The sequence below is a fragment of the Rutilus rutilus genome, assembly GCF_951802725.1.
Source record: "Rutilus rutilus genome assembly, chromosome: 6".
In the NCBI taxonomy this organism is placed as follows: Eukaryota; Metazoa; Chordata; class Actinopteri; order Cypriniformes; family Leuciscidae; genus Rutilus; species Rutilus rutilus.
In genome coordinates, this window is record NC_140214.1 from 43,658,821 (window position 1) to 43,673,228 (window position 14,408).

A 14,408-nucleotide genomic window follows, 5' to 3' on the forward strand; every position below is an offset into this window, starting at 1 on the left:
TGAATCGAGAATCAGTCAAATGCTTAGCCATACATTGATAACAAACTCCACATTATAAGTAATTCTATAGTTACTGAGATGTTTGGATGAGTGCATTCCCCTGCCAGAAGCAGAGCGTTTCATAGGCCCATACACATTGAAAGCCTGTGTTTCCTAAACATTTTCATGAGGTTGAGATTACAGAAGTGAGAGTACACACCTACAGTTAGGTTCATATCTATTTGGACATTTGTCATGGTTTCTATAATTATGATTCGGTACTCTTGTACATAATTTTAAATTAAATGAGAACAAAAAAATGATATATATACAAACCACTATTGTTATTCAAATGGTTATTCTTACACAACAACAACACTATGGAAGAAGCTGGATGATTATTTTGCTCATCCAACAAATTATATTTTTATTTCATTATGATACCATATACAAAGCTCAGCCATAAATTCTGCTTTTCTATAATGTTCAGGAGTTTTTTATACTGTCATAGAGGTGTACATTAATTTACACGTTTTAGCATTGAGGTCTTAATTGTGAGTTTTAAGCTGTTACTGGTCTATTCTATTATAACTGCGTCATCTTCAGAAGTGCGTCTGGAGCGAAAACGAAAGTAACAACACATCAACAGAATTACCAACGTCTGACACCTAAACCTGTTACTCAGTGGATTTGATCTGATCTATGATCCAGAAAACATTTCCACAGATGTCAATTTAGCACAATGCCTCCAAATCTAATAACACTCGCGGCCATTTATGAGTTTAATCCACAATCCATCGAGACCAGCAAGAGATTCTGAGAGCGACGCGCGCGGACTGACAACAAGCGTTACTGAGTTTAAAATACTGATAAACTCTCTTCTTAGTGGACAAGACTGCAAGTAAGTTTAATACATTCTCCATTACTGTCATTTGTAATTATTAGGAACTTCATTTTGTATATTAAGCGAGATTTAAATGTGAAGTTACAGAAGGCTGTTCTTCTGCTACTCCGAGAACAGCCTTCTGTAACTTCTCATTTAAATCTCACTTAATATACAATATGAAGTTCCTAATAATTACAAATGATTACAGACGAAGAATCTGCCAGAAATTACAATCTTTTGAAGTTAAAACATGAAGTTTTATTGAGAAAGGGTTATTTAAAACAAACATGTTTCTGAAAGTTTTCTCTCATTTCCTCTTCAGTTTTAGGCTGTTGTTTTTGTGAAATCGAAAGTATTTTTGAAGCAGACATTTACAGTAGACAGACAGATGAAGCCTGACGGCAATGAACAACAATCTGCTGTTATTAAACTGAATATTTCAGTTCATATATAGCAATTATGATTAGTAGTTATACAGTATGTCTATTATAATCCTGCTTACTTTTACTCAATCAGTTATTTTAGGATCATTTGAAAGTAATGAAATCAATCATCACTGTGAACTTGAAGTAATGATTAAATGACAAACGATTCAACAATTAATAAAGATTGGGTAAATATGATTGTAAAATGATATAAAACTGTAATAGAAAATATTACAAATCAGCTTCAGTTTTCCCACTCAAAGTTTTAAACACAATTGCTTTTCCCCAATGAATTAATATTTAGAGTCAGTTAAACTCATTAAACAATCAGAAATGATTAAGACCATTCGGTTATTTTACATGGCAATATATTTGTCTGTAACTCACTTTATTTTATAGATAGTTTTTGCTGTTGCTGTTGTTGATGATAATTCAGCATTCTTTATTATTGTCTTAAATAAGATGTTCTTCATCTGTGTAAAATGGTGTCATTTCCAGGTGATGCTGAAGGATTGAGTGTTTTCAGAAAGCAGTGCTGATCAGTTTTCAGTGTCAGTTTAGCTGCAGTATGTCAGAGGAAAGAGGAAAGGACTCTCTCTCTCAGATGAGTCTCTCAGAGAAACACAGGTAAGACTGCGTCTGTTTTCATCAGTTTAAACTCTACTGGACTTTGTGTTTCCCTGTCAATAACACAACTTTAAGCATTGTTTTATTTATATTGTTTTATATTTGCACATTTCTACGGATGTCAATTTAGCACAATGCCTACCAAATCTAATAACACTCGTGGCCATTTCTGTGTTTAATCCACAATCCATCGAGACCAGCAAGAGATTCTGAGAGCGACGCGCGCGGACTGACAACAAGCGTTACTGAGTTTAAAATACTGATAAATTCCCTTCTTAGTGGACGAGACTGCAAGTAAGTTTAAAGGGGTGGATCAGGATTTTGGACATCGGACCTCATTTCCAAGTTAGCCTGGGTGTTATTTATCAGTGGAGACAGTTGTCAACATTTTTCACCCAGTCCTTCCAGTTGCATAGTTCGCCGGTGCTAGGCTAGCGCGAGTCAACGGTCTCTGTTAGCCTGCCATTAAAAACAGTTTTACCCACTCCACAGTTCACCAAAATCAAATAAATTATATCGCCAGACTATCGATGTAAATGTCTGTTGAGAGAATAATGTAAGAAATCAAACTACTCTTGCATCTCAATGATCGCATTACATTTACAGGAACTAGTTAACTGTAAATGACTAAATTATATGTAGCTATACATTTTCTGCACTGGCACCTCCAGTCTCCCGATGTTCTGTCCCGGTTCTCTACGGCATCTCCAGCTGCTGTTGTTGTCTCTACAGACATTCTTTCTCTTTCTGCCCTTTAGCATCCATCTCGATTAGTTCTTCGTCTGTGTATTCCGGCTCATACATGTACGGTTTGTTGAATAACACACATTCCTCGCCTGCATCGTCTCCAAAGTCTGAAACATTGGCATGGCTTTCAAACGTGGCCATAGTCCTATGTCTTGTTGATTTCTTCGTGAAATATACTCTGCTTCTGTAGTGATGAGTGTCAGCGGCAGGTAAATATGCTTGCGTGATTGTGGACCGGCTCTCTCGGTTGCCTAGGTAACTTAATATCACTCCGCCGCTGCTGTAGACTGTGCTAATAAATACAGGGAACAAAGTATAACTATTGCAATGTGATGAAAGGGTAGTTTGATTTCTTACATTATTCTCTCAACAGACATTTACATCGGTAGTCTGGCGATATAATTTATTTGCTTTTGGTGAACTGTGGAGTGGGTAAAACTGTTTTTAATGGCAGGCTAACAGAGACCGTTGACTCACGCTAGCCTAGCACCAGCGAACTATGCAACTGGAAGGACTGGGTGAAAAATGTTGAAAACTGTCTCCACTGATAAATAACATCCAGGCTAACTTGGAAATGAGGTCCGATGTCCAAAATCCTGATCCACCCCTTTAATACATTCTCCATTACAGTCATTTGTAATTATGAGGAACTTCATATTGTATATTAAGCGTGATTTAAATGTGAAGTTACAGAAGGCTGTTCTTCTGCTACTCCGAACAGACGAAGAATCTGCCAGAAATTACAATCTTTTGAAGTTAAAACACAAAAAGTTTTAGTGAGAAAGGTTCATTTAAAACAAATATGTTTCTGAAAGTTTTCTCCCATTTCCTCTTCAGTTTTAGGCTGTTGTTTTTGTGAAAGCGGACATTTACAGTAGACAGACAGATGAAGCCTGACGGCAATGAACAACAACCTGCTGTTATTAAACTGAATATTTCAGCTCATATATAGCAATTATGATTAGTAGTTATACAGTATGACTATTATAATTATGACCGCCGCTAGCGTAGCTAGCGAAAGCGGTCATATAGGGATTGTCAAAGTTTTTTTTTTTTTTTTTTCGTCACCTACTGAATTTTCCGTCAACGATACCAGGGACACCGAAGCACCGGGGAACATGAAATTTGGTGGGCATGTAGCCCCACTAGACTTTTACGGAAAAATTTCGTTTGGTCCCCGGGGGCCACTCCCCCCCCGAGCTGGGGCCCCCCAAACCCCAAAAATGCAGTTTTTCCTACATAACTACCTGAACCGTGGCACCGAGGATGACGCATTTTTTATGGTATGTTGGTCTTAAGGGCCCACATCAACCTAGCCCATAATCACTCATTTGTGATTTGCGCCCCTCCCATAAAAAATGAAAATGCAATATTATTCTGCTTTAATCGCCCCTATCTTCAGTGGAGATGTTCAGAACTGCACCATATTTCATGTGTATGATTAACTTGACATCCTCTGGGGGTATGCTTAGTTTCGTAGAATTTCATCCATGGGGGGGGTATAAAATAAATTCATTTATGTGCACATTTAGTGACTGTACACTCATCGGCCTGTAGATGGTGCTGTTGAGCGAAGGGTTGCTGGTTTAGGATGATACTGTCACACACACATGCAGGAATACAAACATCCACACGCACAGACACACACCCATACACACACATACAAATCCACATGCACAGACACACACACACAAACACACATGCGCACACACAAACACACACACATACACACACACACAGACAGACAGACATGCACATACTACTACTAGGTATATACATAAACACGCAATACAGCCAAATTGCTCCACGTCATTTATTTTTGTGGAAAGCCAGTGCAGGCCTGAGCGGCGGTCATATTTTGTACCGCCATGCGGTACATCTAGTTCTGGTTACTTTTACTCAATCAGTTATTTTAGGATCATTTAAAAGTAATGAAATCAATCATCACTGTGAACTTGAAGTAATGATTAAATGACAAACGATTCAACAATTAATAAAGATTGGGTAAATATGATTGTAAAATTATATAAAACTGTAATAAAGAATATTACAAATCAGCTTCAGTTTTCCCACTCAAAGTTTTAAACACAATTGCTGTTCCCCAATGAATTCATATTTAGAGTCAGTAAAACTCATTAATCAATCAGAAATTATTAAGACCATTCGGTTATTTTACATGGCAATATATTTGTCTGTAACTCACTTTATTTTATAGATAGTTTTTGCTGTTGCTGTTGTTGATGATAACTCAGCATTCTTCATTATTGTCTTAAATAAGATGTTCTTCATCTGTGTAAAATGGTGTCATTTCCAGGTGATGCTGAAGGATTGAGTGTTTTCAGAAAGCAGTGCTGATCAGTTTTCAGTGTCAGTTTAGCTGCAGTATGTCAGAGGAAAGAGGAAAGGACTCTCTCTCTCAGATGAGTCTCTCAGAGAAACACAGGTAAGACTGCGTCTGTTTTCATCAGTTTAAACTCCACTGGACTTTGTGTTTCCCTGTCAATAACAAAACTTTAAGCATTGTTTTATATTTGCAAATGCTTTAATCCAAATAGTTAGTTTTTAGATCATAAAATTATTGACAGACATTAGCAAACAACTATACACTTAATTTAATTCAAGTATGCTAACACAACTGTGTCGCACAGACATTTCTGCTCTCTATTTCTGTCAATAAACAAAAACTTGACATGTTCTCATAAATTAGAGTCAAGTATTTTTTAACATGGTTAATCTCTCTCATGTATATTAAAGAAATTGTTAAACCAATATATGAATGAAATAAAACAATCATTAACTATAAAACTGTAAATTGTGTGAGTGTGTGTATTTCTGTGGAGGATTAGATAAAGACACAGATGTGTTTCACACACAGTTGATCCTCCTTTACTAAAGTGTTTTCTCTCTCTCTCTGTTCTTTGTGTCATCAGTGTAAGATCAGGCTCACATGTGTCCAGCTCTGAGTCTCTGAAGAGTGATCGTTCTAAAGGTGGACATCCACCAAACTTCAGTGAGAAAACACCATCATCTAATAAAAGGTATTTTGTGTGTTTACATTACATTATATTGTTGTATTATTTGTCCACAGTGGTGTATGTGAATGATCTTGACTGAATAAAACAATAAGTCACAATAAAACTCAATTCCTGGGAACCTTATGAAACTCATTCAGTAACACAATTACACAGGCAGCCACAAGGAGACACAAATGCACTATGGAAAATAGATCATGAAACTAAACATGTATATATTTATCCATCAAACTGTAGTCATATATGGACAAATGCACATTATACTGCATTTAATTACTATTTGCAATATTAAACCTTTTCAAATGAGCCTAAAGTATCTCCTTTACTAAAGTGTTTTCTATCTCTCTCTGTTCTTTGTGTCTTCAGTGTAAGATCAGGCTCACATGTGTCCAGCTCTGTGTCTCTGAAGAGTGATCAGTCTAAAGATGGACATTTACCACACTTCAGTGAGAAAACACCATCATCTAATAAAAGGTATTTCATGATTTTCTAATTGTTTGTCAGTTGTATCAGTGAATACCAACCATGAAACATTTTTAGATGCAATATTTATCATAATTCTGATCAAATATTTATAAGAGTATTCACAGCAAATGCTTATTTCTCTTTCTGTGATATTTGCCCGGAAAATCAGTATTTATTTGATTTATTTGATTACAGGCTTCAATATGAGACATTAGACTCAGAAGTTCAGACTCACAGGAACCAAGAGAATTTCATAGACAATCTTCTAGGAATCTTCCAGGTAGGAAAACACATTTTTATAAATGTTTAATATTTACAACAAACAAATATGTTATTTAAATAACAAATTTAAAGTAATTCCTCTAGATCACTATTTTTCCTTTGAAGCACTTATATATTTTTTATTTTTGTTTATTTGTTAAAAATAACAGCTGGTTAACATGTTAGTCTTTTAACTTGATTTTTTAAATATATATAATAGTTGTATATAGATATTATACTAAATGTAGATGTAAATTTGGTTTAAATTGTGTCTTTTCTGTTACTTTTGTTTGTAGGATCTTGAGAGCAAAATAATCACATTTCTGAAGAATGAACTGGAGAAGTTTAAGAAAATATTACAAAAAGAGAACACACAACACTTTGTGAAGGACTTTATTGAGAACAGATCCAGTATCAAAGAATCAGCTCTTGATCTCACACTACATTACCTGAGAGAGATGAAGCGAGATGAAGCTGCTGATGCTCTAGAAGGTAAGAGACTCATGATCATCTGTCTGATTGTCTCTTATAAATGTAGGAGAGAAAATGAAGACTAAAACTATCTATTTTCTGTTCCTGTGTTTAGAAGAGCTGTTCTTCATTCCTCAGCTGAAATGTGGCCTAAAGAAGAAGTATCAATGTGTGTTTGAAGGAATTGCGAAGCAAGGTGACTCCACACTTCTGAATAACATCTACACAGATCTCTATATCACTCAGGGTGGCAGTGAACAGGTCAATACTGAACATGAGGTGAGACAGATTGAAGTTGCTTCCAGGCGTCATGAAGCACAAGAGATACAGGTTGATTGCACAAATTTGTTTGAAGCTCCTGAACAAGACGACGAGATCCGAACTGTACTGACAAAAGGAGTCGCTGGCATCGGGAAATCAGTCTCTGTGCAAAAGTTTGTTCTGGACTGGGCTGAAGGAAAAGAAAATCAAGATATCAGCTTCATATTTCCTCTTCCATTCAGAGAGATGAACTTAAAGGAGAAAGAAAAACTAAGTTTGATGGACCTTATAACTCAATTTTTCCCAGAGACAAAAGGACTAAACCTTACAAGAAGGAATCAATTCAAAGTGCTGTTCATCCTTGATGGACTGGACGAATGTCGCCTTCCTCTGAAGTTTGACTGTAATGAGACGTGGCGTGATGTATCGTCACCAGCCTCTCTGGATGTTCTCCTAACGAACCTCATGAAGGGAAATCTGCTTCCATCTGCTCTCATCTGGATCACCACCAGACCAGCAGCTGCCAGTAAGATTCCTCCTGACTGCATCGACCGGCTGACAGAGATACGAGGATTCAGTGACGCACAAAAGCAAGAGTACTTCAAAAAAAGATTCACTGATCAGAATCAGGCCAACACAATCATAGATCACATTAAACAATCAAAGAGTCTCTTTATCATGTGCCACATCCCAGTCTTCTGCTGGATTTCAGCCACGGTTCTCCAGAACATTCTGGAGGAGAAAAGAAATAATGATGTGAAAAACACTCAGGCTGATGAGATCTCTAAAACACTGCAGGAATCAAACACTGAAGACACTCCCAAGACTCTGACACAAATGTACACACACTTTCTCCGCTTTCAGATCCAGCAGAGCCGCCGAAAGTATGATGGAGAATACACACCAGATGTTTCCTGGGATAAAGACGCCATCCTTGCACTGGGGAAACTGGCATTTCATCAGCTGGAAAGAAACAACCTGATCTTCTATGACACAGACCTGGAAGCTTGTGGTATTGACGTCTATAAGGCATCAGTGTACTCAGGCATGTGTACCCAGATCTTTAAGGAGGAAACAGGGATTGTTCTTGGTACCATGTACTGCTTTGTTCACTTGAGCATTCAAGAGTTTATTGCAGCCCTTTATGCACATCTGTTTCTAGACATCAACAAGACAAGTGTGTTTGATCATGAGTCTACAGAACAGGAAAACAGAAATGAAACCATGACTGATTTTCTCAAGACTGCAGTGGACAAGGCGCTCGAGAGTGACAATGGACACCTGGACCTTTTCCTTCGCTTCCTCCTCGGTCTGTCACTCCAGTCCAATCGACGACTCTTACGAGGTCTGTTGACAGCAAGACGGCAATGACCAGAGCAACAAGGAAATAGTTCAGTACATCAAGCAGAAATTAGAAGGTGATCTTCCTGCAGAGAGATCCATCAATCTGTTCTACTGTCTGAATGAACTGTACGACCAAACTCTGGTGAAAGAGATTCAAACCCTCCTTAGCAAAGGAAGTCTCTCATCTGGTGACCTTTCACCTGCCCAGTGGTCTGCTTTAGCCTTTGTGTTGTTGACATCAGAGGAAGAGCTGGAGGAGTTTGAGCTTCAAAAATTCAAGAAATCAGACGAGTGTCTCATTAGATTATCGGCAGTCATCAAAACCTCCAGAAGAGCTCTGTAAGTCTTTTAATATATTTTGTCATGTTTTGCTCTCATCTGAAAATGTCTACATTACTCTATAGTGATTCCTCATCATGAACATGAACTTATCCCTGTAAAGCCTGAGATATATGAAATAATAGTCTGATTTTTTTATTTTTTTTTTATTTTTTTAGTGGAGACAGTTTATCAAACCTTTAGAAAAAAATATAAAATACCTTGTAAAAATGTTTGCATGTTTTACATCATATGATACACCAGACTGTTATGACTTATATAGAATTATATATTAGCTCATACTCATACTTGAGGGGAAAAAAGTATATATTTTATTCATATACCCAAACTGGGGGAAAGAATGCTATTTGGTACATATGTTATTTATATTGCCAAAATGAAAGATGAAATCTTTCTGAAATTCTGAAAGGTTATAATATAAAACATTGATATTTTTATAAAACAGGCTATGCATACATTATACATTACTAATACATTATCGGTTGTTACTGTATCTCCCAATAATTTGATATTTTAAATGCTTAGTTTATGTAAAAAGTGTTTATGTAAAAATATTATAATGGAAAATATATTTAATATTTATTTTTTGAAAAAAAGTATTGAATGTGCTCCATCTAATTATGTGATATGATTTATTTCCCTTGTAGGTTAAATGATTGTAACTTAACAGACAAAAGCTGTTCAGCTCTGGCTGCAGTTCTTGGATCGGACACCAATCTGAAAGAGCTGAACATGAACAATAATAATCTGCAGGATTCAGGAGTGAAGCTGCTCTGCACTGGGCTGAAGAAGTGTAAATTAGAGATACTGAGGTAAGTTGAGCCACAGGAGTCACATGACGAGAGTGAGGCTCGATGACTAACAGAGCGATGCTTGAGACAACAGCGCAAGAGAAATTCTTGGTTACTAATGTACGCCTCATTCCCTAATAGAGGAAACAGAGACATTATGTTAAAGACTGACAAATGGGGTCAGTTCCAATCACCTCTGAGTTCTAGAAAAATGGCGAGTGGAATTTGCATGCCCAGCAACTCCCCCGTACATACGGCTGTATAAGATGGCGGCACACATCCACTCATTCAGGTTTATGCTGAGGAGCAGGGTCCCGGCCATTCAGTGGGATAGTTCAGGGTTGTGGCAGGAGAAAAAAATATTGGAAACTAGCGAACATAACATAGGGAAACTGCTATTTATGCTGAAGCGCCACGTGGGGAATCGCTGCACTTATCCATGCAATACGGCAGTGAAACACCACTGAATGTGCCGTAGACCACCAGAAAGAGGGGCTTCCTTATTGTAGAGGCGACTGGAAGAGCGATCATTCAGATTTATATTGTTCAGGTTTAACTGATTAATCAGCTGAATGTTTTCCTCTCTGTTCTAGACTCTCTAACTGCAGAGTGACAGAAGAAGGTTATAAAGCTCTGGCTTCAGCTCTGAGATCAAACCCTTCACACCTGATAGAGCTGGATCTCACAGGAAATGATCCTGGACAATCAGGAGTGAAGGAGCTCAGTGATTTACTGCAGGATCCAGACTGTCAACTGAAGACACTGAGGTGACACAGGATGAAATAATTAACTAAATTAGCTCTATGCAGGCTAAATATTCATAAATAATATTTTATTTTAGTTATACAATAAGCTGGACAATTTGTTGCATCAAGATCAGATCAAATGCTATGGGCTCTGTCATGATGATGATAACCGTCAACACAGTTTAGTTGTGATACGAGCTACAGGTCAAATAGACATTATGGGTCAGTATATGTGCTGATATTCTGGAGTATGTTATACCTTGAAAATTAACATGGACAATTTTGTTTTTGTGCACACTTGTCATAAAAAATTCTAGATAACCTTTTCACTAGTTTGCCTGCCCATTCAGCCTTAAAGATTAATAGTAAACTAACTTGGCTTGCCGTCCTTGGAGGAGGCTCGAAAAAGTATTGCTAAGACAGCAAGCTGGGCAATAAACCGTGAATGGTTTGGCAATATAGGTAGAAAAGACTTAAGACATTAAGCCCTCTCCCCTCAAAGATGAGTAGAATATTTCGCTGAAGTCACTATGGAGAAATATACGGTGGCTCATGGGGTGAATCTCTTGTGGAAGCTAAGAAAAAACGAAGGGGCTCCTGCGGGGAGCAGGGGTAGAAATCACTGATTTCTGAAAAGAATGTGAAAAGTGAAAAGACAGTGACAGTGAAAAGAATGGAGGTTATTGCGAGCGGAGTGAGAAATCATTGTTGTGCCAGTTAGAAATATAATTTTCTTTGAAAGTTGGTGCGAAATTGCTGTTGCGGCAGCAAGATACATTTTTATTATGAAAGCTGGTGTGGGAGCTGTGGCTGAAATCACTGCTGCGGCAGTGAGAAACAAAGTTCAATCTGAAAGCTGGTGTGAGACCACTTGCTGAAATCACTACTGTGGTATTGAGAGAAATGTAGTCTGAAAGCTAGCGGGAGACCAGTGGCCAACATCACTACTGTGGTAATGAGAGAAAAATACTTTGAAAGCTGGTGTGAGACCAGTTGCTGAAATCACTACTGTGGTAATGAGAAAAAAGTACTCTGAAAGCTGGTGTGAGAGCTGTGGCTGAAATCACTGTTGTGGCAGTGATAAATTAAGTTTACTCTGAAAGCTGGCATGAGACCAGTTGCCAACATCACTACTTGCGGTAATGAGAGAGATGTACTCAGGGCCATCGCCAGAACATATAGAATGGGGGGCATTTAATTTTCATGGGGGAGGGCACACTTTTTTATGATCACCAGAACAGACATTCACCAAAACAATAACATCCTGTATTTAGCCTAATAAAACAGAAATAGACCTAGTTCTATATTATAACAACACCAGAACACAAAGTAAGATGTAACATTTTTTTAATTTAAAAAATACATTTTCTAATCATAGGCAGAGGGTGAACCAACACCATGAGGATATGCAATTCCCCTTTAAAAACATTTACCATTTACAGGATTTGGCATGGCAGAAAACTTGCATAGAGCGCTCATTTTATAATAATAAAGCGGTTATACAATTTCATTGCGATTTCACAAAGTTCCATTATTATCAGTTAAGCTGATGCACAACGAATGTCTTACTGCTTATTATAACGAGAGGATTGCCAATATTCTTTATTACGGAGAGAACTGATCCTAGACCAGCATTTATGGACAGCTTTTCCTTCTAAAAGCAATCAGAATCATATGGAAGCTTGTTTCCACCACAGAATAAAAATAAATAAAAGATAATTGCGACTTTTTATCTCACAATTCTGAAAAAAAAAATGCACTCATTTGCGAGTTTATCTCACAATTCTATTATACATGCAATTACGACTGTATATCACACAACTCTAACTTTATTAGGGATGGGCATTTCAAGCAAAAATAATATTCGATGATTGCTGGGAATTATTCGATTATTACTCAAAAATCGCACCCCTGCCCCACATGCTCACTGGTAAAACGTGTTCGCTCCAATACCGGTCCGACATTAACCCTCTGGGGACCAAGCTGTTTTTGGGGCCCTTGAGATGTTCTGACATGCTCTGACATTTGTGCTTTTTTCAGTTATTTATAAACATGTTAATGGCAAAGGTGTAAATTCACTCTATATAGCACAAACAGGCCTACCATAATATGCGAGCAACATGTATGTAGATGTTTGTATTTTTAAGAGAATAATGTTTATGCGTGGTTATTTAAAAAAATAAAAATGAAAGTTGCTGAAATAAGACCACAAAACTCATACAAAATATGTGCCCACAAGACTTTTGACTAATGGATGTTTTCTCTTCGAGTTCTAGCTTCAAAATTATGTGAAAATAGTCTTGCTTTATCGTTCACAAAAAAAAAATACATTGATTTAAATGGTGTAAAACAGGTTTTGCTTGGAAAGCCAATATGCGAGGGGGAGGAGTAGTTTACACCTTAGTCCCACCCACTCTGCATAATGACTCTGCATAATTAGCCATTCATTCAGGTGTGACACTGACTGAGCCACAATGCAAGGACAAAATATATATTTAGAAGAAGACTTATATTGACCATTTAAGATTTTGCTTACATCTATCTTGTAAATATGTTTTGCTATTTTATTAAAAAGGTTACAATTACAACAATAATTACAATTTCAGCAATATTTCTGCAAAAAAGTACTCTTTCTTTGTAAAAAAAAAAAAAAAGATTATAGGCCTACATTTTATCATATGTATTCATTAGTTTGAATATAGCCAACATTGGAACATCTTAGTCTATGACTTTATTTTTGACAAAATAGTATTTTATATATATGAGCAGAAAAGCTTATTTGATGTGACAGTATATTCTACAGTAAAAACTGTACCCAAATCTAGTCAACAAAATGTTGTCTTTCATACTTCGCCTGACTGTAACGTTGTTTTTATGAAATATTAGGGCATAGCCTATAAATGTTAATTTGCAGTTTAATACGTTGCTTATACAAATACATTTTATTTCAACATATTTCAGTCGATTTTTACTCATCTCAGTAGGCTCTAGCAAAGCAGTTTATTCTTTCACACACAAACGCGTGATTCATATTTAGGCTAAACAGTCTTTACAAATATGTACCCTTCATTCATCTCACAGAAACGCGATTCATATTTAGGCTAACCAGTCTTTACAAATATGTACCCTTCACTCATCTCACAGAAACGCGATTCATATTTAGGTTAAACAGTCTTTACAAATATGTACCCTTCATTCATCTCACAGAAACGCGATTCATATTATAGAAACGCGATTCATCTTTTTGTTTACATAGGCCTACACTAACGTTATTCCATAACGTTATTCCACATTAACACTTGAGAAAGGATAACTTAGCCTACCTCACTCCTCAGCGGGATCTGCTCCTCATATCAGCACGGAAAATTTTCTCCATAAGGTAGGCTATATTATGCCTCTTTGTTTACAGCTGATGTGGGGGCGTTTCACAGACTGAAATGGTTCTCAGAATTTGCGTTTGAATAGCACGCGCTCTCCGGGGCGTGGTCAAATTACTGTGAATCATCTCGTAATGAGCTCGACTGGAGTCGCTCTCTTTTTATACAGATTACAGAAGCTGATAATATTTGTTTTTTATATAAATTACTTCATTTAAAAGCTGCGATCTCAAGCTTTATGCCCGTGGGTCTGTTTCCCTGTTTGACTGAATTTTCGCGGAGTTATAGATCATTTTCGAACGCGTTTCAAATGGGAGTTTACTGACAGAGAGAAGGCAGAAATAGCATCATGTTAGTTTTTCTTTATTTGTCAAAAAGCAAAACACTTTATTTTTATTGTGAGTATACAGAAAAAAAATAGAAACTGAACAGGATCGATTGATGTATTACACGAAAATAAAAGATCAAAATTAACAGAGCATTTTGTGTTTATTTTTCATTGCTAAAAAAAAAAACGAGCAAAACGCGCGGGCGCGTTTTTGGTCCCCAGAGGGTTAAATTTCTCTGTACTTTAATAGGCTATACGTGTTGTCTAGTTTCTAGTTTCAAATTTATGTTTAAATATATAATGTTATTTTTAAATTTCATCTATGTTGA

The 14,408-nt window shown here is 36.8% G+C and overlaps 2 protein-coding genes across 2 annotated transcripts in view; both read left to right on the forward strand.

Moving 5' to 3' along the window:
• Nucleotides 1–343: 343 nt before the first annotated feature.
• Nucleotides 344–8,525, forward strand: LOC311292542 (NLR family CARD domain-containing protein 3-like; the record flags this gene model as incomplete). The annotated part of the gene is made up of 8 exons (XM_084412262.1): nt 344–880; nt 1,789–1,917; nt 4,979–5,107; nt 5,595–5,702; nt 6,063–6,170; nt 6,357–6,441; nt 6,719–6,914; nt 7,009–8,525. Exons 3-8 carry the CDS (start codon nt 5,049–5,051, stop codon nt 8,523–8,525), a joined length of 2,073 nt encoding a protein of 690 aa, XP_084268388.1. The 5' UTR covers nt 344–880; nt 1,789–1,917; nt 4,979–5,048.
• The window catches only part of LOC311292545 (uncharacterized protein), a 67,814-nt gene continuing 61,117 nt past the window's right edge, over nt 7,712–14,408 (forward strand). The window contains exons 1-3 of the mRNA XM_084412269.1: nt 7,712–8,837; nt 9,485–9,649; nt 10,222–10,395. Of these exons, the coding sequence (XP_084268395.1) occupies nt 9,570–9,649; nt 10,222–10,395 (254 nt within the window). The 5' untranslated portion in view covers nt 7,712–8,837; nt 9,485–9,569. The remainder of the gene's footprint in view (nt 8,838–9,484; nt 9,650–10,221; nt 10,396–14,408) is intronic.